This window comes from Bufo bufo, chromosome 1, assembly GCF_905171765.1.
Source record: "Bufo bufo chromosome 1, aBufBuf1.1, whole genome shotgun sequence".
Lineage (NCBI taxonomy): Eukaryota > Metazoa > Chordata > Amphibia > Anura > Bufonidae > Bufo > Bufo bufo.
Genome location: NC_053389.1, coordinates 677,890,716 through 677,918,096, shown reverse-complemented (window position 1 = coordinate 677,918,096; position 27,381 = coordinate 677,890,716). Strand labels below are relative to the sequence as shown.

The 27,381-nt window shown below is 43.6% G+C and overlaps 1 protein-coding gene and 1 long non-coding RNA gene across 2 annotated transcripts in view; one reads left to right on the top strand and one right to left on the bottom strand.

Annotated features, from left to right (window-relative positions):
• Nucleotides 1–27,381, top strand: part of SERINC4 (serine incorporator 4) — a 70,162-nt gene that overhangs the window by 25,397 nt on the left and 17,384 nt on the right. Inside the window, exons 5-8 of the mRNA XM_040415372.1 lie at nt 7,285–7,378; nt 10,571–10,782; nt 14,817–14,912; nt 26,831–26,957. Of these exons, the coding sequence (XP_040271306.1) occupies nt 7,285–7,378; nt 10,571–10,782; nt 14,817–14,912; nt 26,831–26,957 (529 nt within the window). The remainder of the gene's footprint in view (nt 1–7,284; nt 7,379–10,570; nt 10,783–14,816; nt 14,913–26,830; nt 26,958–27,381) is intronic.
• LOC120985896 lies at nt 484–2,933 on the bottom strand. Its single transcript, XR_005775598.1, has 3 exons — nt 2,620–2,933; nt 765–864; nt 484–638 (listed from the first exon to the last, which is right to left on the bottom strand). It is a non-coding gene; the product is annotated as an uncharacterized LOC120985896 (long non-coding RNA).

Sequence of the window (27,381 nt, the reverse complement as noted above, 5' to 3'; positions counted from 1 at the left end):
AGTGCAGCAAGCTCTTCTGTGACTTCAAAATAGTCATTCGTCCCACGAATGAAAATGAGAAGTTGGGCAGAATCCCGAACATCATTGCTTTCGTCGAGTGCCAAGGAAAAATAGCAATTTTTTTTTGCAGTGGTTTGCAAATGCTGATGCAAATTGTCTCCCATTTCTTCAATCCTTCGTGTCACTGTAGGTCCCGAAAGACTCACTGTACTAAATAAATCTGCCTTCTCTGGACACATCTCTTTGGCAACAGAAATAAGGCATTCTTTAACAAATTCTCCCTCCACAAATGGTCTGCCAGTGCGCGCTATTAGCTTGGCAACTTGAAAACTTGCTCGCAGTGATGAAATATTTAGCTGCTTCTGCTTCACAAAAGTATTTTGCTGAGTTGTCAGTGTATTTTTCAGTTTTAATATTTTATCTTTTCTCACGTCTCCGACCAAACAATCATATTTATCTTTATGTTGAGTTTGATAGTGGAGACGCAAATTGTATTCTTTGAACACAGCAACTATATTCTGGCATATCAGACACACAGCTTTTTCTTTATACCGCATGAAAAAGTAATCGTAAGTCCACTGTTCTTTGAATATCCTACACTCCGAGTCAATTTTTCTTTTTCTTGACATCATTGTTTCCTAGGGATTCAAACTTTCTATTAGTAAAATACCAATGTGTGCATGTGTATATATATATATACACACACGCACACCCAGTGTATGAACCCCCACTTACAGGCCTCTGCCCCCGATGTGGACAGTTACCTCTTGCAGGCTTTTCTATGCAGACCAGCTCAGTCCCTGATGGGGTTCTGTTATATCTCCCTATATAACGGGCCAAATTGATACGTCCTAAATCCGAACACTGAAAAGGAAACGCAATCAGTAATCTATTTTACACTTAAGTTGACGTTCTGGTTTGGAATGGCTATATAAGCAGGAAGATCCTTTCCATGGGACAACCATGACACTAAAATAGGATCTTCCTGCTTATACAGGGAGTGCAGAATTATTAGGCAAGTTGTATTTTTGAGGATTAATTTTATTATTGAACAACAACCATGTTCTCAATGAACCCAAAAACTCATTAATATCAAAGCTGAATATTTTTGGAAGTAGTTTTTAGTTTGTTTTTAGTTTTAGCTATTTTAGGGGGATATCTGTGTGTGCAGGTGACTATTACTGTGCATAATTATTAGGCAACTTAACAGAAAACAAATATATACCCATTTCAATTATTTATTTTTACCAGTGAAGCCAATATAACATCTCAACATTCACAAATATACATTTCTGACATTCAAAAACAAAACAAAAACAAATCAGTGACCAATATAGCCACCTTTCTTTGCAAGGACACTCAAAAGCCTGCCATCCATGGATTCTGTCAGTGTTTTGATCTGTTCACCATCAACATTGCGTGCAGCAGCAACCACAGCCTCCCAGACACTGTTCAGAGAGGTGTACTGTTTTCCCTCCTTGTAAATCTCACATTTGATGATGGACCACAGGTTCTCAATGGGGTTCAGATCAGGTGAACAAGGAGGCCATGTCATTAGATTTTCTTCTTTTATACCCTTTCTTGCCAGCCACGCTGTGGAGTACTTGGACGCGTGTGATGGAGCATTGTCCTGCATGAAAATCATGTTTTTCTTGAAGGATGCAGACTTCTTCCTGTACCACTGCTTGAAGAAGGTGTCTTCCAGAAACTGGCAGTAGGACTGGGAGTTGAGCTTGACTCCATCCTCAACCCGAAAAGGCCCCACAAGCTCATCTTTGACGATACCAGCCCAAACCAGTACTCCACCCCCACCTTGCTGGCGTCTGAGTCGGACTGGAGCTCTCTGCCCTTTACCAATCCAGCCACGGGCCCATCCATCTGGCCCATCAAGACTCACTCTCATTTCATCAGTCCATAAAACCTTAGAAAAATCAGTCTTGAGATATTTCTTGGCCCAGTCTTGACGTTTCAGCTTGTGTGTCTTGTTCAGTGGTGGTCGTCTTTCAGCCTTTCTTACCTTGGCCATGTCTCTGAGTATTGCACACCTTGTGCTTTTGGGCACTCCAGTGATGTTGCAGCTCTGAAATATGGCCAAACTGGTGGCAAGTGGCATCTTGGCAGCTGCACGCTTGACTTTTCTCAGTTCATGGGCAGTTATTTTGCGCCTTGGTTTTTCCACACACTTCTTGCGACCCTGTTGACTATTTTGAATGAAACGCTTGATTGTTCGATGATCACGCTTCAGAAGCTTTGCAATTTTAAGAGTGCTGCATCCCTCTGCAAGATATCTCACTATTTTTGACTTTTCTGAGCCTGTCAAGTCCTTCTTTTGACCCATTTTGCCAAAGGAAAGGAAGTTACCTAATAATTATGCACACCTGATATAGGGTGTTGATGTCATTAGACCACACCCCTTCTCATTACAGAGATGCACATCACTTAATATGCTTAATTGGTAGTAGGCTTTCGAGCCTATACAGCTTGGAGTAAGACAACATGCATAAAGAGGATGATGTGGTCAAAATACTCATTTGCCTAATAATTCTGCACGCAGTGTATAGCCATTCCAAACCAGAACCCCCACTTACAGGCCTCTGCCCCCCCGACGTGGACAGTTACCTCTTGCAGGCTTTTCTATGCAGACCAGATCAGTGCCTGACGGGGTTCTCCCTATATAACGGACGGGGTTCTCCCTATATAACGGACGGGGTTCTCCCTATATAACGGGCCTGAAAGGAAATGCGTATATAAGTAGGATGCTATTTTATTATCATGGTTGCCCCATGGAAAGAAAACTGGCAGTTGGCTGGATTGGCATGCTCTCAATTGTTTCCCAAAGAGACTTGGATAATGAAATATCAGGCTGCAAGTCTGCATTTCAATAGGTCAGATTCTGACCTATTGAAATGCAGACTGGCACCCTGATATTTCATTATCCAAGTGTCACTCTGACTGACCTGTTGACAGTCTCTTTGAGTATGAAATGAGAGCATGCCAACCCAGCTAACTGCCCGTTTTCCCACTGTCACAGTGGCCACCATTTTCATTTGCCCCACAGACAAGTGGCCGCCATTTTAATGTCCCCCGCATCGGCCCCGCCACCCCCCCACCCCCATTGTAAAAAATGCCCACCACACACTGCCACACTGACGCACCCACAGTTGTTCCGGCTGTTCTTCTCTCTGCTCCGGGCAGTGATGTGAGAAGCTGGCTGGCAGCGGCGGCGCTAACTCACTGCGTCGCCTGAGAGGAGGCGCGTGACGTCAGTGAGCAGTCACGTACCGCCGGAGCAGAGCTGACATCGGAGGGAGGGAGCAGATGCGCGTAGGCCTAATGTTAACTGTTAAAGACCCGGCGGGCCGGATCAGAGTCCTCGGCGGGCCGCATGTGGCCCGCGGGCCGTAGTTTGAGGACCCTTGTTATAAGGGGAAATAATAAAATCTACACTACAACTAACCCAAACCTGAACTTCTGTAAAGAAGTTCAGGTCTGGGTACCACAGTCGGTTTTTTATCATGCGCGTGCAAAACGCATTGCACCCGCGCGATAAAAACTGAACATCGGAACGCAATCGCAGTCAAAACTGACTGCAATTGCGTTCCTACTCGCGCGGGTTTGCCGCAATGCATCGGGACGCATCCGGACCTAATCCGGACACGCCCGTGTGAAAGAGGCCTAAGGCTGCTTCCACACTGCATCTTTTCTTTAGCCTTTTTTGGCTTGTAAAAAAGCATGAAATTATGGTGTTTTTTTGCAAGTTCAAGTAAGGTTTATAATTACTGGGTTATGTGTCCTGTAGCTTTTAGGGTGCTTTTACTCATAGGATTTTTTAAATGGCACTTTTTTTAATGCGTTTTTTTGTGATAAAAATACCAGCTTCAGATGTTAGCTAAAGGTGTATGGGAAATATGAAATACAGGACACACAAAATGTTTTCTTATACTAGTGTTTTTAATAATTAGGTGTTTTTTTTCTCTTCCAAAACAGCACCACAAAAATGCAGCAAAATCTGCAGATAGCAAAAAAAAAAACATGCTCTTATTCTGGCATTTTTACAGCCGCAAAAATACTAGTGCAAATTTATGTGTGTAAGGACCCTTTAAAGAGGTCCTTTCATGGTTTTGTATTAATTGCGATAAATACCTTTACAGCGCCCCGCTGTGCCCCCCCCGCAATTTTTGCGCTCAGTATGCTGAGGAGGAGACGCCAGGCTTTCTCAATGGGTGTCTCCTTCTCCCTGGCTGTGCCGCTATCCAATCACAGCGGAGAGTGTCACAGCATACTGAGAGCGAAAACTACGGGGGGGCACTGCGGGGCGCAGGAGCGATATTTAAAAACAATCAGGCAGGGTGGCAGCATCAGCGGGGGTACCCCCCAAGTAAAAGTATTTATCTCAATTAATACAAAACCATGAAAGGTCCTCTTTAATGGTGTGTTTTTTGTGCCTTTTTTTTTCAAAACAAATGTGTGGATTGCATTTTTTCACATGTTTTTTCTTTGTAGAGGAGATGAAAAAAATACCATTGCTTCAACATGCTTTGTTAAAAAAAAAACATCAAATCGAAAAAATTGATTCTCAGTCAACCTCAGGAGCTGGCTTTTTCTTTAGCATAAAATGCACCAAAAACACGTGCAAATAACATTTTAAAAGGCAAAAGTGCTGAAAAACACCACAGAATACCTATGTGTAAATCCACCCTAATGGAAATAGACCTCATAGTATGTAGACATGATGATGATTGTAATTCCACAACAGTTTAAAGGGGTTGGTCACCTTGTGGGAGTTTTTTTTTTTGTGGCAAACTCTCCCCTCCTGGCCAGACCTGCAAAAGGAAGTTTACTCACCTGCTCACTGCCGCTGGTTCCCAGGTCCTTTGCTGTACCCAGCCTCAGCTGTCTCGCTCGGGTCACTACTGCAGCCAGTCAAAACGGATGTTGACAGCTGGAGACCAGGGAGCGAAGCCTCAAGGACTCAGTGGCAGGGACCAGGTAAGTATATATTAAATGTATTATATATATATATATATATATATATATATATATATATATATATATATAGTCCAGAAAAATGAACGGCACTCCAATAGGTTATAAGAAAATAACTCCTTTAATCACCCTTGCGGTGCAATGTTTCGGCTTAAATGCTAGAGCCTTTTTCTGGACTATAATTGGGGTAAGAAGCCTATTCCCTTGAGGACGTGCACCCAGACTCGCTTATTGGCCTGTGCTGCCATTTTTCGTTGTTATATATATATATACAGTACAGACCAAAAGTTTGGGCACACCTTCTCATTCAAAGAGTTTTCTTTATTTTCATGACTATGAAGGCATCAAAACTATGAATTAACACATGTGGAATTATATACATAACAAACAAGTGTGAAACAACTGAAAATATGTCATATTCTAGGTTCTTCAAAGTAGCCACCTTTTGCTTTGATTACTGCTTTGCACACTCTTGGCATTCTCTTGATGAGCTTCAAGAGGTAGTCCCCTGAAATGGTCTTCCAACAGTCTTGAAGGAGTTCCCAGAGATGCTTAGCACTTGTTGGCCCTTTTGCCTTCACTCTGCGGTCCAGCTCACCCCAAACCATCTCGATTGGGTTCAGGTCTGGTGACCGTGGAGGCCAGGTCAGCTGGCGCAGCACCCCATCACTCTCCTTCATGGTCAAATAGCCCTTACTTTCAAAGTTTTCTCAATTTTTCGGCTGACTGACCTTCATTTCTTAAAGTAATGATGGCCACTCGTTTTTCTTTACTTAGCTGCTTTTTTCTTGCCATAATACAAATTCTAACAGTCTATTCAGTAGGACTATCAGCTGTGTATCCACCTGACTTCTCCTCAATGCAACTGATGGTCCCAACCCCATTTATAAGGCAAGAAATCCCACTTATTAAACCTGACAGGGCACACCTGTGAAGTGAAAACCATTTCAGGGGACTACCTCTTGAAGCTCATCAAGAGAATGCCAAGAGTGTGCAAAGCAGTAATCAAAGCAAAAGGTGGCTACTTTGAAGAACCTAGAATATGACATATTTTCAGTTGTTTCACAGTTGTTTGTTATGTATATAATTCCACATGTGTTAATTCATAGTTTTGATGCCTTCAGTGTGAATCTACAATTTTCATAGTCATGAAAATAGAGAAAACTCTTTGAATGAGAAGGTGTGTCCAAACTTTTGGTCTGTACTGTAGGGATCGACCGATATTGATTTTTTAGGGCCGATACCGATACCGATAATTTGTCAACTTTCAGGCCGATAGCCGATAATTTATACCGATATTCTGGGTATTTTTATTTTTGAGGGAAAAAAAAATTTCCTACACAAATCTGCTGAAAATTAATGTTTATTGTTAACGTGTATTATTATTTTATTTTTTTTGTAAATCTTTTTCATTTATACTTAATATTTTTGTGGTTTTTTTTTTTTACTAACTTTTAGCCCCCTTAGGGACTAGAACCCTTGTCCCATTCACCCTGATAGATCTCTATCAGAGTGAATAGGATCTCGCACTCTCCCTGCTGCCCTGTGCTCTGTGCACACAGCAGCATGGAGCTGACTATGGCAGCCAGGGCTTCAATAGCGTCCTGGCTGCCATGGTAACCGATCGGAGCCCCAGGCTTACACTGCTGGGGCTCCCATCGGAGGAGCAGGGGAGAGGGGATCCTGTGGCCACTGCCACCAATGATTAGAACTGGGGGGGGGGGGGCCTCTCTTTCACATACAGGAGGCGGGAGCTGGCTGCAGAATCACATAGCCGGCTCCCGACCTCTATGAGCGGTAGCTGCGATCCGCGGCACCTAAGAGGTTAACTACCGCGGACCGGAGCTGCCGTTCATAGAGGTCGGGAGCCGGCTATGTGATTCTGCAGCCAGCTCCCGCCTCCTGTATTTGAATTAATGAAAGACTCATCTTCATTGGTGGCGCAGCGGCCACAGCCCCTCCCCTCCTCTTGTCTTCCGTCCTGTCATTGGAGGCAGCGGCAGCAGCATCACAGGGGGAGGAGACACTGCTTCCTTCTCCCCTGTGCTGCGGAGGGAACACAGAACGCGCTGAGAGCAGCGCGTTCTGTGTTCCCAATACGTTATCGGTATATCGGCAAAATAGATGCCGATACCGATAACGTTCAAAATCCTCAATATCGGTCGATCCCTACTGTACTGTTTATCCCTTAATGTATTTATTGGTATATATATGTCCCTTAATTTACTTATTGGTATATATATGTCCTGTAAAATATTATTTTGAAATTGGACTGACTCTTGCTGCTTGTCTTTGCAGTATGGCATTATGTCGGTGTATGTGGCGGGTTCTCATTTGTTCTCATCCAGCTCATACTGATAACAGCATTTGCTCACACCTGGAACAAGAACTGGTAAGAATTTACTCTAAATTGCCTAGTAGTTTGATTTTTATTGGATTTTATTATCACATGGGTTTTAAATGTATTACTTTTAGAATTAGTGACTTTTAAAAATACCTTTATTAGTGATGGTATAGGTATGTATATACCAACAGAGTGTACTACAGTTTCAAAAGGATTAAATATATGTTTCTTTTGACAGGGGAGTAGTGACCCCTAAACAGAGCATTTACTAGTGATACAATACTGTCAGTAGACTAGACGGTTCGAGGATCACACCAAAAAAGGACAGGGTCTGAAGAAAGGGCAGGGCAGACACAATGCTTACCCTAACAGCCCTAATAACTGCTCAGCCCAGGGTGACCCCCTGATGGTGGGGGTTCCCTGTCCCCGAACCTAAGACTGTCGAATCCCTAGATTGACCCTAGCCAGGGAAAAATATTAGGTATACATAAACAGTAAAGGAGATATATCGGAAGTGGAAGGTGGTTCAAATGAATGGGGTCACACCTGCCCTCTCCGAGGATCAAATACAAATGTTACAAATACAATATGAGAGTGGAAGGGGGTCCAGATTCTAGGGAGATCACCATTCCTCTCAAATGTACAATACGCACGTTTTAAAATATGCACATCTTATTACACAAACCTCAACGCGTTTCACCTGTATAGAATCAGGCTCATCAGGAGGTAGGTAAAAATTTGGATAAAAGTCCAGCTAAGATATAGATGTGATCAATGATACAGGGGCGATAATGTAAATGAAGCGATACTTAGCTACAGATGTTCAAAAAAGGAGGCGCAGATACAGCATTACCAGAAGGCAAGATAATTACATCCACAAGGGAGATACATGATGTTGGTGCTGGCCATTAGCTCCCCCAGTAGCCTGCTTAGGGCCCAGGTGAGGCTTCATTTACATTATTGCCCCTGTATCATTGATCACATCTATATCTTAGCTGGACTTTGTCCAAATTTTTACCTACCTCCTGATGAGCCTGATTCTATACAGGTGAAACGCGTTGAGGTTTGTGTAATAAGATGTGCATATTTTAAAACGTGCGTATTGTACATTTGAGAGGAATGGTGATCTCCCTATCTCCTTTACTGTTTATGTATACCTAATATTTTTCCCTGGCTAGGGTCAATCTAGAGATTCGACAGTCTTAGGTTCGGGGACAGGGAACCCCCACCATCAGGGGGTCACCCTGGGCTGAGCAGTTATTAGGGCTGTTAGGGTAAGCATTGTGTCTGCCCTGCCCTTTCTTCAGACCCTGTCCTTTTTTGGTGTGATCCTCGAACCGTCTAGTCTAATGACAGTATTGTATCACTAGTAAATGCTCTGTTTAGGGGTCACTACTCCCCTGTCAAAAGAAACATATATTTAATCCTTTTGAAACTGTAGTACACTCTGTTGGTATATACATACCTATACCCGCACTATCACTAATAAAGGTATTTTTAAAAGTCACTAATTCTAAAAGTAATATAAGAATTTACTCTGCTCATATTCCAGATATTAGTATCTTTTCAGTAAAAATAGAAACACTTTGGTCTATGTATGCAGTTGATCTTACCACAAGGGGGCAGTATAGACAGTGTCAGTAAGAGCTCTCCTTTTTGCAGCCAGCACTTATCATTTACAGGACTAGGCGCTTTTGGAATCAGTGCAGTTTATTTAGTCACAGATACAAGGGGCAATTTTGATGAAAGCAAACTAACTTGTCTATAGACACTAGGAAGAAAGCAAGACAGCCCAAACAAATCGACATGCAAAGTCTATGTCACTAGTGTCGTAATGGTAGCGACTCAGTGTACCTTGCTCTCCATGAATATATATTGTCAGTGCTCAGAAACATGCAGAAAGCCATTTCACACTTTTGGTGACTCATCAGTGAAGGCTCCATTCATATGCAGCATTTCCAGTGGTGCAATAAATTGCTATTAGGATGCATAGAAAGTAAAGGTATATATGTGTTATCCAGGGGCGGACACAGACAGCAGGCAGCTCCTGTGCAAGAAGAGTATATGGGCCCCTTACTCTCTGATAGCTCATGATAGATTTCTGCTTTATGTACAGTATATCAATCTTTCACTAATTTACAGCTATGGAATTAATTTGTCCAGCTCCTTGCATGCAGTCTAAGGCCCCTTGCAGACGAGCGTGTCCGGATTAGGTCCGGATGCGTTGCGTCTGCGATCAGGGAAAATCGTGCGGGTAGGTACACAATTGCAGTCAGTTTTGACTGCGATTGCGTTCCGATGTTCAGTTTTTATCGCGCGGGTGCAATGGGTTTTGCACGCGCGTGATAAAAAACAGACTGTGGTACCCAGACCCGAACCCGGACTTCTTCACTGAAGTTCGGGTTTGGGTTAGGTGTTCTGTATATTTTATTATTTTCCATTATAACATGGTTACAAGGGAAAATAATAGCATTCTTAATACAGAATGCTTACTAAAATGTGGCTGTAGCGGTTAAAAATGAAAAAATAATTTAACTCACCTCATCCTGTTGTTCGCGCAGCCGGCATCTTCTCCTTTCTTCTTCTTTCAGGACCTGCCAAAGGACCTTTGATGACGTAATCGCGCTCACCACGTGGTGAGCGCGATGACATAGATAGAAGATTTCTATCTTTATTCAGTAGGACCTGCGCTGACGTCGTGAGCGCGATTACGTCATCAAAGGTCCTTTGGCAGGTCCTGAAAGAAGAAGAAAGGAGAAGATGCCGGCTGCGCGAACAACAGGATGAGGTGAGTTAATTCTTTTTTATTTTTTTAACCCCTCCAGCCCTATTGTACTAAGCATTCTGTATTAAGAATGCTATTATTTTCCCTTGTAACCATGTTATAAGGGAAAATAATAAAATCTACCGAACCCAAACCTGAACTTCAGTGAAGAAGTCCGGGTTCGGGTCTGGGTACCACAGCCAGTTTTTTATCACGCACATGCAAAACGCATTGCACCCGCGCGATAAAAACTGAACATCGGAACGCAATCGCAGTCAAAACAGACTGCAATTGCATACCTACTCGCACGATTTTCCGCAACGCATCTAATCTGGACACGCTCGTCTGCAAGGGGCCTAATAGATAGTAGGTAGCTGCTGTTAGAGTGGCAGTGGGCCCCTTTACCTACTGGGCCCCAGTGCATTGCCCCTTATAGCCGTATTACCATTGAATCCTATCTGTTTCTCTCTCCTTAGGCTGACCGGTGCATCCAAAGACAAACGCTGGTATTTTGCTGTCCTGGTTGCCACCTTGCTCTTCTATTCCGTTGCCTCCCTGGCCTTCTATTTCCTGTACACCTACTTCACCCATCCAGCTGGCTGTCTCCTGAACAAAGGGCTCATCAGCATTAACATCAGCTTGTGTATAATCATGTCATTCATTGCGATCACCCCATGTGTGCAGCTCAGTAAGTACAGTATATACCAGGGGTGATAGTTACTTGGTAACTTGTCTGGGGATGATAGGGTAGACGGCAAAAAGTACGGTACTCTAATATATTACTACCAAAGGTTTTATCATTTATTTCTGCTACTCGTATATAGTGCCAGCATGCTCTGCAGCTCTTAATATTGTCATGGCTCACATCAGCCCCTGCCACCAATGGGGGTCACAATCACACAAACATACACACTGCTCACAGCACTTCACAGAAGGAGTACGGCCTCCTTGTGCTGACAAATTTTTCATACTTTAAAGGAAATACATGCTGGTACGGCCGCTGCTGCATCTCCCCATTCTGCGGATGAAAACATCCGACGATGGGGGGAGGGGCAGGCAATAGCAGGCCGCGACAGGAACAAACATCCCTAGCATTGTGGGTGACACTAGGGAGGCTCGTTCCCATCGAAGCCTGCTATTGGCTGCGCCCCTATGATGCCGGATGTTTTCATCCACTCGACGGGGAGATGCAGCGGCAGCCTTGCCGGGTGCCAGGGAGCGAGGTAAGTACAATCTGTGTGAAGGGCCCGGGCATATGGGGGGGGGGGGGGGGCATTATAGGCCTTGGATAACCCCTTTGAACCAGACATGATGTCTTGTAGGGCTAGCTCAGCTGAATGTAATGATATATGTCACTTATCGATCCCTTGCTTCATTCTTGAGAAAGAGCATTTTTAATTCATATGCAAATGAGCATGACTATGCAGGAACCTGGCCCAAACAATCATGAAGGAGAGGGAAGGGCTGGCAGAGGAAGCAGGTGGAACAAGGGTGCACAGAGTGGCTTGGACCCGCCCTTGGTACACTTAGCTGCTTATTCTCTCCACAATGAAGCAATGGATACTAAGTACAAGGTATCATTACATTTAGCTGAGCTAGTGCTACAAGGCAGTGTGCCTGGTTTATCAGGGAATTTGCTGGTGACAGATTCCCTTTAAGACAGAAAATAAGCACAAACTATAGCTGAAGTCAGTGCCAGCCCAAAGCTGGTGTAGATTCCAGTTTGTGGCACTTGGACAGCCCAAGATGCAGCAAATTTATTGAGGCGTGTGCTTCTTAACAAAATCTGCACATTTTACATACTACTGACTAAGACTGGCATATGAAATGCCACTCTATCTGCCCCATAGTCATGCTTCGAGCATAGTGCGGCAGAGGCCATGTGATAGTCTTATCTGCAGTTGGAGCATCTTATAAGGCCCACAGAAGGCAGTGTTATAGTACACAGTGAAGGAAGATCTCCAGTGAGAAAAACAAGGTTTAGACAGATAAGATTTTCCCCCAGAAGATTTCACAAGGAGACAAGCATCTGTAGAGGTTCCTGGTAGCTTCTTATCTCTCTTCTTCCAGTATTTATAGGGGAGCTGTCTTATGTGTATGGGTGTCTTAGTGCTTTGTCTGCTAAATTTCCTGCATGGAAAAAACCCATACCTGCCTCTGTTTTTTGGTCTTATGCAGAGTAAGTCAGTGACAGCAAAATTTGTTGATTACCGGTACTTAGTTTTTACTAAGGCGACTTTCACACTTGCATTTTAGTTTTCCGGTATTGAGATCCGTAATAGGGGCTCAATACCGGAAAAAAAACACTTCAGTTTTGTCACCATTCATTGTCAATGGGGACAAAACTGAACTGAACAGAACAGAATGCTCCAAAATGCATTCTGTTCGGTTTAGTTGCGTTCCCATACCGGAGAGCAAACCACAACATGTTGTAGTTTGCTTTCCATCTTGGGATGTGGAGCAAGACGGATCCGGCATGACCCCCAATGCAAGTCAATGGGGACAGATCTGTTTTCTCTGCCACAATAGAAAACGGATCCGTCCTCCACTGACTTTCAATGGAGTTCATGATGGATCCATCTTGGCTATGTTAGAGATAATACAACCGGATCCATTCATATTGGATGCAGATGGTTGTATTATCAGTAACGGAAGCGTTTTTGCTGAACCCTGCCGGATCCAACAAAAAGTGTGAAAGTAGCCTAACATAGTGCCAAAACCGAAACAAAATGTCCAATATTGATTAGATACTCATACAGAAAGTTCCTGCTATATATCAAGGGAGTCACAGAAAGCTAGAAATAAAACTTAACTTTTAATCACCACATTAATATTAAATCACTTCATATTCCTCTAAAATATAACAAACATTGCACATAATGGACCAAAAACACCAACATATACAAATATACACAGAGGGGAGGGCGGGTCTAATACGCTAGGGAGAGATGTCCCTAACTAATACCTCAACCCACAGGAACACCCTGATGGTGGGTGACCTGTGGTCCTCTGCCTGCCCTATCTCACCCTGTATCGATTGATGTGAGTGTTGATAAACAAATGCTTCAGGTATTCATATGTTAACAATCAGAGGTATTTGTATCTTCAGCTTTTTTGCGGTTCAATTACCAGTTAATAACCGTGTAGTTCTTCTGGACCAATTGTTGTTTATTATTTTCTACTTTCTGCCCCATATTTTTTCCCCTGATGAACCAATAATTGGGGAAACGCATTGGGAGTATTTAGGGCTATTAGAGGGTGAGATAGGGCAGGCAGAGGACCACAGGTCACCCACCATCAGGGTGTTCTTGTGGGTTCAGGTATTAGTTAGGGACTTATTAGGGACATCTCTCCCTAGCGTATTATACCCGCCCTCCCCTCTGTGTATATTTGTATATGTTGGTGTTTTTGGTCCATTATGAGCAATGTTTGTCATATTTTAGGAATATGAAGTGATTTAATATTAATGTGGTGATTAAAAGTTAAGTTTTATTCCTAGCTTTCTGTGACTCCCTAACATAGTGCCAACTTAGAGCTCATGCACACAACCGTATGTATTTTGAGGTCCACAAAAAACGGATCTGCAAAAAATACGGATGACGTCCGTGTGCATTCTGTATTTTGCGGAACGGAACAGATGGCCCCTAATAGAACAGTCCTATCCTTGTCGGTAATGCGGGCAATAATAGGACATGTTCTATTTTTTTGCGGAACAGAAATATGGACATACAGAAACAGAACGCACATGGTGTAACTTCCGTTTTTTTTGCGGACCTATTGAAATAAATGGTTCTGCATACGGTCCGCAAATAAAACGGAACGGATACAGAAAGCAAATATGTTCATGTGCATGAGCCCTTATTCTGTGCCCCTGTACCAAGAATGTCATCATTTATACCAGTGCTCATCCTCAGTGTGACATAGGGCCAATGTCATAGGAGACCAAAAAACCTATGTATTTCCGAAGAGGGGGGGGGGGACGAGAACACAGAGGAAGCCTGTACAAACACAGAAAATATATATTTCTATGTAATTAATATAATAATTTAAAGTTGTAAATACAATATTTGGAATATTGGAGGCAATAAACTGGAAGTGAAATGTCTATAGAACATAAGTAAAACTCCTCGTCCTGAGCCTCATGCAGCAAATATCTTTCTGATCGGGAAAAGTCAAAGCTGGAATCAGATTCATTTCTATGGGCGCCACACTTTTTGCTTAGAATCTGTTTATGTCTGAGATCCTATATATTTTACAAGCAACCGTATGACATACTATGTTCTTCTTCAGCAGTTTGAATGATAGCTGCAGATTTCCTGCTGTTTGGGTCAGTTTGATAACTTATCGCCCTCTGCTCTGCACAGCAATAAGCAAACTAGATTTATGTTTGAACTATTCTTCTAAATCCTATAAGAGCCCACAGCTCTCAGCATCCCATCCAGTAATCCCATTGGCACAAATCATATAGTGAGGCCATGTGAGGTCATGACTTTGTCTACTTAGCATGTGAATGGTATTCTCGTATTTTGACATTTGTACCAAAGGGGCTGTGAGTATCCACCCGTTTGATGTTACATCCCTTGGTGTTACTAGAGTGCCAGAGTATTTCTTCGCTTAGAAGCTATGATTTCATCTATTGGAAAGATGCTATATACTTCTAGAATAGTTTACATTTTCTTTCTAGGAATAATTTTATAATCTCATTATTTTTTTGTTTTGCAGAGCAGCCTCGGTCTGGATTGCTACAAGCTTCAATTATTAGCTGCTATGTCACATACCTTACATTTTCAGCCCTGTCCAGTCGGCCTCCTGAAAGAGGTGAGTGGAAGTCTAATTAAAAAATAGAGATAAGTGAATTTTCTAAGTTTCCGATTCTATCATTGCGCCGTCAGATTCAATTCAGTCTGAATAAATTTTACCCGATTCAAAAGTGCCCTCATTGCCTTGAAAAGTCAAGCATAACACTCTGGGACTCCTAGGATGGTAACCAGCCCCTTTCAAGCTTTTTTTTTTTAACAAATCTTTATTTTAATTTTCAAGATGACATGTACACATCTTACAACATCACGATTAGTCAAATACAAATAACGCACAACAAAGGGCAACAAGCCCAAGAATTATGTGAGCAATACATATGGCCAAAAAGACCAAATAGTCAGTGAGGTGATGATACTAGGAGAATGCAGAAATAGTCACATATGATATATGGCAAGGCACTAATGTGTATTGGCAGTAGCTGGGAAGCTAAAGGCACTGTAGAGTGTATCAGAGGTGGAATTCCTATTACACCACTGGAACCAGGGAGACCATAGAGCAAGGTGTTTATCGTGGGAATAGTTCTCCCAGCTAGATATTTCTTCTAGTCTACATATTTCATGGACTTTGTGGACCCAGTCTGATAGGGAGGGCACCTTTTCCGACAACCAATGAAGTGGAATTAGAAGTTTGGCTGCTGCTATAGGATGGGAAGGCAATAAACGTCTATCAAGTGAGAAGTGTAGGCTAGGTAGGTTCAACAGCACCAGTGTGGGTGAGATGGGAGTCGCCTTGGAGCAGATTTGCCAATAGGGGGTTATTTTTGGACATGTCCACCAAATGTGATAGGCTGTGCCCTGATCACTATAGCATCTCCAGCAGATTGAGGGTAATGAGGGGGACATTTTGTGTAGTGTGTATGGAGTACGGTACCATTTCGTGATTAACTTATAAGAGTTTTCTTGGAGCCGAACACATCTCGAAAAGCCATGTGAGTGTTTGAGGATTTAGGATGTGTCTCCTTCAGAGAATGTTAGTCCCATTTCATTTTCCCAATGTTGAATAAAGTTTGGTTTTGTGGGTACCGGTATGTTAGTTTGTAATATTTTGTTGTAAAAAAGCGAGATCAACTTTCTCTGGGGGTGAGGAGAGTCTGTTACAGCATCATACCAAAAAGGTATATAGTTTCTTTGAACAATAGTTAAGTATTGTTGACATAATGCACGGAAATGAGAGTAATTTATTTATTTATTTTATGCATTTTATATAGCGCTACTATATTCCGCAGCGCTTTACAGACATTATCATCCAACTGTGCCCAATGGGGCTCACAATCTAAGGTCCCTATCAGTATGTCTTTGGAGTGTGGGAGGAAACCGGAGTACCCGGAGGAAACCCACGCAAACACGGGGAGAACATACAAACTCCATGCAGATGTTGCCCTTGGTCGGATTCAAACCTAGGACCCCAGCACTGCAAGGCAACACCGTGCTGCCCTGGATGGAAGTCCATTTTGAAACCTGGAGCGATGCCTGGAGGTTCTGCAGAGTAGGGATTGAATATCCCTTTAGTACGTCACCGACAGATCGATCGCCAAAGACAGACCAAATACCCAATATGTCAACATAATTTACTTGTAAATAGAAAGGGAGGAGTCTCAATGGCAGGAACAGCGAAGGGCCTTTGAGGAAGTTAAAGAGAGAAGATAATTTGGCCCAGGTAGTGAGGATTTCCCTATGTGATGAGAGAACCCTAGTACCCTTCCCTATCAGAGCAGGTACCCTCCATAAGCTAGCACTGACAGAGGGAGAGATTAACCTTCGGGCAATTTGACATCCTAATTTAGTGCTATGGGGACTTATGAGCTCAGAATGAAGTCTTAATTGTATGGATAGATGGTATGTTTTGACATCTGGCCCCTTTCACGCTTTCATGCCAATGCTGCATTAGTAATGTCAAAGTGACAGAGACACATAAGGCTATGTGTAAACCGGTGGTAGCCAGTGGTAACAAACAGCCTGTTTGAAAACACACTGCATTGTTGATTTGTTTTGCTATTGAAACAGTCCAAAAATGACCCCTTTTTGGGGTCAGATGTTTGCCGATGTTTATACACACACAGTAGTATCAAAAAATTCAATGGCTTGTTCTGAACAAGCAGTCCAAAAATGTTCTCTCTAACACTCTCGGTAGTATCAGAAGAAGCAATGGCCTCTCCCTTTTTGAAGATCAGCAACAGGTTTAGTGTTATTTTAAATAAAGCCGTCAAAAATTATCCCTTTTTGGGAGCAGTTTGAGGCTTGGTGCAGGGTAGGATTCCCAGCAGCAGCACAGTATGGAACATAATGAACTTGGAAGAGATTTGCGGCAGTGTAGGGCTAATAGTAGCAGCAGCTGCAGTACAGTATGGAACATGAAGGACAAGGCAGGAGATGTACAGATGTTTAGGCTAGAAGGAACAGCAACAGAAGCACATACAGTCCACTATGACGCACAAAAAACACTGATTATCTGGTGATGATGGCACCTAATTACTGTTCCAGTCAGTTCTTGAAATTCATGTGTTGGAAGCAGTAAAAATTTGTAAGCTAAGGGACTTTGACAAAGGGACCGTTTCTGATGGCTGGATGACTTGGTTAGAGCATCTCTAAAACAGCAGGTCTTGTTCCTGGTATGCAGTAGTTAGTACCTAGCAAAAGTAGTCAAGAAATGAGATCTGGTGATGGGGTTGTGCACGCCAAATGTTCATTGATGCATGTGAAGAGCAATGTCTAGCTCAATCTGCTTTGATCACACAGATGAGCTACTGTAGCACAAATAAAAAAGGAATCCATGCTTACCCTCACCGATCTTCTGCATTTGTCATTCTGACACTTACCCATCCTCACTGCTCTGCACTTCCTCGTCCTGTTTCTACACACAGGAAAGGTTCAGTCACCCAATCACTGGCTGAGGCAGGTCACCACTACTGCCAGTGATTGGCTGACCAAGCACCCCCAGGCATTTCCAGCATCTCAAGCAGGGACCAGAAAGTGGAGAGCAAAAGGTAGTGATGTTGGCATGGCAGCACCAGGGGATTTGTGAAGGTTAGTATTGCTTCTTTTTTATTTTTAATACTCTCTCTGTGACCTTGATATTCTAGGTACATACCTGTGCTACATTCCTACCTCACTTTCAACTCAAAATGCATTAATCACTAAAACCTAACATTTATTAGGTTTGTTTAAAAAGAAAATGTAAAATATGAAGTAGTTGCAAAACATTATGTATCTCTGGGGCATCCGTCATACCTTTATGCCCAGATGACACATTAGACCATTAAAGAGTTTACGTATAGTAAACTGGTGTCTGTTATTGAGGTCTACTGTCACCCTATCAATTAGCTGAGTACTACCTTCGGCATAGTTGGAGCACCCACCCTGATAAGAGCAACCTTGGCCAACACAGGAACCTAAAACCTCCCTTTCTAATATGCCCCTGACTCCAGTCCAAATATAGACTTATTTAAAAAGGTAGTGATAGATGAACTGGAAGCACTAAAAAGCAGCAGTGAGAAATTCAACCTAACTAAATCAGAAAGTATTGTGGTAACAAAAATATAATGATCAAACTATCTGATAAAGGTGGAAATATTGTGGTCCTATCCTGGATACTGTGAAATATAGGAACTTTTGTAAATCACTACTATCTCACTTGAGTTTCTATCAGAAACTACCATATAACCCAGCCAATTCCTAAAATAACTCAAAGAAATAGTAAATAAAGGATTGGAGGATGAATTGATTAACAAAAATGAGGCAGACTGTCACGACCGCTATCCAGCAGCAGTCGTGTCGCACCAGACGGAGGGGAAGGGGGACCCTTATCTACGGATGGGAATAGTATGGCCACCCCTGACTAACCCTAAGCTGGCACCTGTCTGCCCTGATACCCTAGACGGGGTGTGAACCCGTGCGGCGAGCAGGATGCCTAAACCCTCAGTCACCCTAACAAGCCTAGAGTGGGGAAAGGCCGATAGGAGCACTAGTCACCATCACTCATGTCTAGGAGAACAGCAGGGGAAGACAGCAACAAACAAACTATAGCAGAGATAGACTTATCCAGTCACGAGCAGAGAAGGCGATCCCAATCACGACAGTCCACGCCGGACAAGAGCTCCACAGCAACACCATCAAACGATCTCCTTCAAAGGTCAGAATAGAACTGGAAGTAAGGACTATATCTGGCAATGACTGCAAGTGAAACTGAAACTAATATAGTAGCTGGGAGTGGCAGACAGGACTCACCTGAGAAGGATGCCTACAAACTCCCAGTCAGGACAAAAAGGTTCACAAGGCAAAACCCGGATGACATACCCTGAACCATGGAGCAAACTCACAAGCTATCGCGAGTAGCAAGTCGCTGCGACCTTCTCCTCCCAGACCTGTCTGGATCAGTCACAGTCGTGACAGTACCCCCCTTTCTACGAGGGGCCGCCGGACCCTCAAGACCAGGCCTCTCCGGATGGGAGCTATGAATTGCCCGAATGAGTCTGTCCGCTTTTATCTCTGAAGCTGGAACCCACATTCTCTCTTCGGAACCATAACCTCTCCAGTGCACCAGGTACTGAAGAGAGCGGCGAACATATCGTGAGTCCAACAATCTTTTCTACCTGAAACTCAAGACTGCCATCAACAACCACCGGTGGAGGCGGTAGTGGCAATGGTTCAGGAGGTTCTACATATCTCTTAAGCAGAGATCTGTGGAAGACATTATGGATCCTTAGAGTCTGAGGTAGCTCCAGATGAAAAGCCACCGGGTTAATGATCTTAATTACCCTATAAGGACCAATAAATCTCGGACCTAATTTCCATGAGGGAACCTTCAACTTGATATTTCTGGTAGACAAACACACCAAGTCATTCACCCCAAGGTCCGGACCTTCAGAGCGCCTCCTATCAGCCACACGTTTGTATCTACCACCTATTCTCTTCAAACTTTCTTGCACACTCTGCCACACTGAAGAAAGTGAAGACGCAAATCGTTCCTCCTCGGGAATCCCAGACGGCCCCCCCTCACTAAACGTACAAAACTGAGGATGGAAACCATACGCACCAAAAAATGGTGACTTATCGGTGGATTCTTGACGACGATTATTAATGGCAAACTCGGCTAACGGTAAATAAGATGACCATTCCTCCTGATTTTCGGAAACAAAGCATCTCAAATATGTCTCTAGGTTTTGATTGGTACGTTCAGTCTGACCGTTGGACTGTGGATGGAAAGATGAAGAAAACGACAGATGAACCCCTAAACGAGAACAAAAAGCTTTCCAAAATTTAGAAACAAATTGGGTACCACGATCCGAAACAATATCGGAAGGGACCCCGTGAAGCTTCACGATGTGGTCAATAAAAACCTGAGCCAGTGTGTTAGCATTAGGCAATGCGGCAAGAGCAATAAAGTGCACCATTTTACTGAATCTGTCAACAACTACAAGAATAACAGTTTTCCCCGCTGATACTGGTAGATCCGTAATGAAATCCATTGATAGGTGCGTCCAAGGCCTGTTGGGGATGGCTAGAGGTAAAAGACGCCCTGCCGGACGAGTATGATCTACCTTAGAACGAGCACAGGTAGCACATGCAGACACAAAATTCAACACCTCCTGGCGCCACTTAGGCCACCAGAACCGACGAGACACTAATTCAGAGGTTGCCCTACTACCTGGGTGTCCTGCCAGTGTGGAGTTATGGTGTTCTTTTAGTATCTCCAGGCGTAAATTTTCTGGCACAAACAGTTTACCCGAGGGGCAGGAGGCCGGGGCGTCCCCCTGAGCTTCCAACATCCTCCCCTCTAAACCTGAGTGTAATGCAGAGACCACCACCCCTTTTGCAAAATGGGCTCTGGTACCTCAACATCACCCCCTCCAGGAAAACTTCGAGACAATGCATCCGCCTTAGTATTTTTTGCCCCCGGGCGATAGGTTATTACAAAATTAAACCTAGTAAAAAATAACGACCACCGAGCCTGTCTAGGGGTGAGACGTTTAGCAGACTCCAGATATAATACGTTTTTGTGATCAGTAATCACCGTGACGGGATGAACCGCCCCCTCCAAAAAATGACGCCACTCCTCAAAAGCCAACTTAATAGCCAAAAGTTCTCTGTTGCCAATATCATAGTTCCTTTCTGCAGTAGACAATTTCTTCGAAAAGAAAGCACACGGACGCCATTCACCAGGGGACGGGCCCTGAGATAGTACCGCTCCCACCCCCACCTCTGATGCGTCAACCTCTACAATAAAAGGAAGCGAGACATCTGGCTGTACGAGAATAGGGGCCGAGGTGAATCTCTCCTTCAGAGATGCAAAGGCAGTTTTGGCTGCATGTGACCATTTGGAAAAATCGGATCCCTTTCGGGTCATGTCCGTCAGTGGTTTGACCACCAAGGAATAGTTCTTTATAAATTTTCTATAAAAATTGGCAAACCCCAGGAAGCGTTGCAATGCCTTCAGGTTCTCAGGCAGATCCCAGTCTATAATCGCCCGGACTTTCTCTGGATCCATGCGGAAACCTGAATCTGACAACACATACCCCAGAAATGGCAGTTCTTTTACGGCGAACACACATTTTTCTAACTTAGCAAACAATTTGTTGGCCCTTAATATCTGCAGCACTTGTCTCACATGGATCTTATGTGTATCCAGATCCGGGGAATAGACCAGGATGTCATCAAGATATATCACAACAAATCTCCCGATAAGGTGACTAAAAATATCGTTGACAAAATGTTGGAATACCGCAGGCGCATTAGTAAGACCAATTGGCATGACCAGATTTTCATAATGCCCTTCCGGAGTATTAAAAGCCGTCTTCCACTCATCCCCCTCTTTGATGCGAACCAGGTTATAGGCTCCTCTGAGATCCATTTTGGAGAACCATTTAGCACCAGCAACCTGATTAGAGAGGTCGGGAATGAGAGGAAGAGGATAGGGATCTCGGATAGTTATCCGGTTTAATTCCCGGAAATCCAGGCAAGGACGTAGGCCCCCATCTTTCTTTTTAACGAAAAAGAACCCTGCAGCCACAGGTGAAGAAGAGGGTCTGATGTGTCCCTTAGCCAAACTCTCCGAAATATAATCTTTCATAGCCTTCCTCTCCTGGCCGGAAAGATTGTATAACCGGGTTTTAGGTAGTTTTGCCCCAGGTAATAGATTAATCGGGCAATCATATGGACGATGAGGTGGTAACCCCTGACAACCCTTCTCAGAGAACACATCCATAAAATCTGACAGAAAGGCAGGTAAAGATGTTACAGAGAGTGTAGAGCACCTACTACTCAAGCAGTTGTCCTTACAATGTTCACTCCACTCCACAATCTCCCCGGCCTGCCAATCCACCACTGGATTGTGAGTCACCAGCCAGGGAAGCCCCAATACCATAGGAGCCGGAAGACCGTCCAGGACATAACAAGAGATATGCTCTTTATGGAGGTCCCCTACCTGCAGATGGATATTATGGATGATCTGAGTTAACTCTTTCTGAGTAAGAGGGGAGGAGTCGATGGCAAAAACAGGAATAGTTCTGCGTATCGGTTCCGGAGTAAAACCCAGAGCCTGAGCAAACCGTGAATCCACCAAGTTGACCCCCGCCCCACTGTCCAAAAAGACGGAACAGATCTCAGTCTTATTGCCCGCCTCAACGGTAGCGGACAACAAAAACTGAGACATGCGTATGGAGGAAACGAATACGCCCAGACTGTTATCCTCCGCACAATCTGGGGACTCTAGTTTTCCGGCGGCTCCTTTGTTTGTGGTCTCTTGGGTTCTGAGGGACAAACCTTTACAAAATGACCCCTCCCCCCACAACGAAAACAAACCTCTGACCTACGGCGGAACTTAGGAGGATTCACCCGTCTAGTGGCGCCCCCTATTTGCATTGGTTCGACTGGATCATAACAAACCGATCCCTGCCCTATAGAGACCTCCGTAAAATTTAATAGTCTCTCCCTGAGTCGTCTGTCGATTCTTATGGACAGAGACATAGCAGCCTCCAGAGACCCAGGGACCTCGTATACCGCCAGCGCGTCTTTTAATTTTTCAGACAACCCCTGGCAGAACTGACTCCTAAGGGCCGAGTCGTTCCATAACGTATCAGTAGCCCACCTACGGAATTCGGAACAATATAGTTCAGCAGACTGGTTCTCTTGCCGAAGTCTACGTAGCTTAGACTCAGCCAGTGAGACTCTGTCCGGGTCATCATAATCATATACGAGACCCAGGGCTTCAAAAAACTCCTCCACTGATCGTAAGGCCAGAGAGTCTGATGGTAGGGAGAAAGCCCAAGCCTGCGGATCTCCTTGCAGGAGAGAAATTACAATGCCCACCCGTTGTTCCTCACCGCCGGAGAATCTAGGGCGTAACCTGAAGAACAATTTGCAAGCTTCTCTGAAGGTTACAAATTGGTCTCTCCCTCCTGAGAACCTATCAGGTAAAGCCACTTTTGGCTCAGGAGTACCTTGGTTTCCCGTAGCAACGGTGGAACCCAAGAATGGCTGCTGCTGCTGCAGCACTGTTGCTTTTAATCCTGCCACTTCAAGGGATAATCCCTGTAATTGTTTCGCCAAAACCGTAACCGGATCCATAGTGGAACAGAAAAATACAAAGCAAAACAGCAAGCAAAAAAAAGAAATGTCACTTTTTTTTTTTTTTTTTTTAAAAGGCCAGATATACTGTCACGACCGCTATCCAGCAGCAGTCGTGTCGCACCAGACGGAGGGGAAGGGGGACCCTTATCTATGGATGGGAATAGTATGGGCACCCCTGACTAACCCTAAGCTGGCACCTGTCTGCCCTGATACCCTAGACGGGGTGTGAACCCGTGCGGCGAGCAGGATGCCTAAACCCTCAGTCACCCTAACAAGCCTAGAGTGGGGAAAGGCCGATGGGAGCACTAGTCACCATCACTCATGTCTAGGAGAACAGCAGGGGAAGACAGCAACAAACAAACTATAGCAGAGATAGACTTATCCAGTCACGAGCAGAGAAGGCAATCCCAATCACGACAGTCTACGCCGGACAAGAGCTCCACAGCAACACCATCAAACGATCTCCTTCAAAGGTCAGAATAGAACTGGAAGTAAGGACTATATCTGGCAATGACTGCAAGTGAAACTGAAACTAATATAGTAGCTGGGAGTGGCAGACAGGACTCACCTGAGAAGGATGCCTACAAACTCCCAGTCAGGACAAAAAGGTTCACAAGGCAAAACCCGGATGACATACCCTGAACCATGGAGCAAACTCACAAGCTATCGCGAGTAGCAAGTCGCTGCGACCTTCTCCTCCCAGACCTGTCTGGATCAGTCACAGTCGTGACACAGACTTCCTTACACTAGAATATTCTATAACAGCAACATTCTGTAGCTTACAAAAAACACATAAAGGTGCAAGGAAGGCCAATTGTATCTGGCATAAGGAGTCTTATCCAAAATGTGGGCATCTATATAGACACTGTCCTCAGACCCTCTGTTACGACTTTACCATCATACATAAGAGATACAACTGATTTGCTATCCCATATTGAAGGTCTCCTATTGGATGACCAGATGTTCTTGGCATCTATTGATGTCAGAGTCCTATACACATCAATACATCCTACATTAGGGCTTAGGCTGCTTTCACACTTGCGGCAGTGTGATCTGGCAAGCAGTTCTCCATTCAGAATGCATGGGGATATGCCTGATCAGTTCTTTTCCGGTATAGAGCCCCTGTGACGGAACTCTATGCCGAAAAAGAAAAACGCTAGTGTGTGAAAGTACCCTTATAGCAGTGACGTTGTTTCTTTCAACCAAGGATATAAGAGTGAGGGCACCTAATGAATTCATTCTCAAGTTACTCGTTTTCAACCTGACTAGAAATTAGCTATTTTGCAAAAATAATGGATTGAGGGGCATGACAAAGAGTTCATAGTGTTGACTTTGCCTTCAAATTGCCTAGATCTCAATCCAGTTGAGCATCTGTGGGATGTGCTGCAAAAAGAAGTGGAAGACATTTAGACCCCACCTCACAACTTACAGAGCATAAAGAATCAGTTGCTTCCATTTTGGTGCTAGATATAGGACAACTTCAGAGGTCTTGTGGAGGAGTCCATGCCATGACATGCCAAGCTTTGGCTCCACAAGGGGGAAATAATAATGTTTTGGCTGATTAATAAAGACCACACTATTCCGCTGACATAAGAGGACATTATATGTAAGTTTTCCTTATTGATTAAATATATAATAACATCTCTTTATAGAATCTCTTTAAGAAAAATCTCCCCACACAAAATTATAGGAAACTGGGTGTGATAGTGATCCAGTTAACTGCTCAACCACTGTCACCCTGTTTGCTGCTGTGTGTACACAGATTCATTTTGGTTTCATACACTTGCCGTGTCCTTGGTTGAACCTCTGTATTGTAGTGCTGTCAGCTTGCTTATATGTGTCACTATGAGATGACAATGACTTCCCTAGTCTCCATTCTTTGTAATAATGGGGATTGTGTTCTCTGTGGGGGTTTTATATCAGTCTCCCAGATAGATCAAAAAGTAATTGTCAACGCGTTTTACTAAAATATGGCCATTATTACAGAGGACAAGCTCACAATCAACAAAACAGTCTATTTTTCTTTCCCCTTTCACATGTGTTTCCTTCTTCAGGCTTTATTTCCTCTTTATTACTTTCTCTTTGTATGGTTTCTCCATCACTTTGTCACTGTTGCTTCTGATTGCATTCCCACCACTTTAATGGTATGCCAAACGATGCCTTATACAAAACTTTTACAAATATCTAAGGCCACATGCACACAACAAAATGCGGACACCTCACTCCTCACTAGAAATGCCTATTCTTGTCTGCAAAAAGGACAAGAACAGGACATGTTCTATAATTTGCAGAACGGACATGCAGATGCAGTTAGCTCATGGATGACATCCACGTGCTGTCCGCGTGTTTTTTTGTGCATGAGGCCTAACTATATTCAAAATATTGCTTGGTTAGTAGATATCAACCTACCTTCTACCAATGACCTGTGCAGTGCAATCTCCTTCTGGATCCAGGTATGGGTAAATTCACATGCGGCAGATTTTGTGGCAGAAATTTCTGTGTCCCTTCCGTTTTTCTTAATGGGGCTTGCAGAAATCCATGTTTTTACTGCAGAAACAATCCAACCTGGATGACTGGACTGATTTTCAGCTGCAGAAATGTTGGCAACAAATCTGCTGTGCGTGAATATACCCTGTTAGTGAGGGTCCAGGTGTTCACAGTTTTGCTTGTGTCAAGACTGTCTAATCTTGACATTCTCCATAGTGCAGCTAGGAATCATACCTGCCTACAGACTTGTTCTTAGAAGGACTTGTGCTTTGAAGGGATGATGTCTTTGGTTTCTGGTGAGAAAACCACTTTAAAGGGATTGTGCCAAGTATTTGGCATTGGTAGCTCTTCAGGATTGTTGGAGGGCCCAACTGTTGGACCCCCACCAATCTGTTATGTTCAAACTTAGCACAACCACTATAAGGACACCTACACATGTTACGGCAAACACACGTTTAACCACAACATTGTACAGTACCAGCAAAGTATATGAGATTACACAAATTGAGCTGCAGTGTGGATTTCTAGATGTTTGCGGTTTTAGCTGCGGATTTCACCCTTGTCCAGTGAAGGGTGAGATCTGTGGCAAGGCCGCATCTAATCCGCACCAAAAACCGCTGTTAGAAATTGCGGATATGGTGCAGAAAGGCTTAGGCTACCTGTACACGAGTGTGGGAGAACGTACATAAAATCCATACAAATTTCTGTGTGGATTTATGTGCTTTCACCGTACTCGCGTGCAGGTAGCCTAAGCCTCTGCTCCAGGTTGATCTAAACTACAGTTTGGCGGCTGATGTGGGACTACAGATTTTTTATTTATGTCAAGTGTAATCTTTCAGTTTTCAATGTTTTATGTGTTCCCTGCAGTTCAGTACAGAGGAGAGAATATCACAGCGTGTTTTCCAAGCATCAGCAGCGACGGGCTACAGACAGAAGATACATCTATTGCTATTATTGGGGCCTGCATTATGTACGTCTGCGTCTTGTTCGCCTGGTATGTCTAAAGAAATCTATACATTGTGTCAATAAGTATGAGTACAAGCAAACAAGTAACATGCATAGATTTTAAAGGATGAATCATTGAAAGTTAAAATTTACATTTGGGACATGACACATAAAGTCCTCTCAACATTTAGTTTTGATTTCAAAACCTAAGTTCAATGACAAAGTGTGATTTATGTAACTGATTCTAGTGCCATGCTCTGTGACCTGTGCAGAGGTCAGGAGCAGTTGATGAGCTATGATATCACCTATTTTGAATGCTGGACACTATGTTATCTATATAGAGGTGTTACTTATCATTGTAATTCTGCCTGTGGTGATAATAATAGCTTCTGAAAAATTACCTGGACAGAACGGGAAATCATGACCTATTATTAGACCTAGAAAACCTACAAAAGGGCACTGAAAGCTGATGA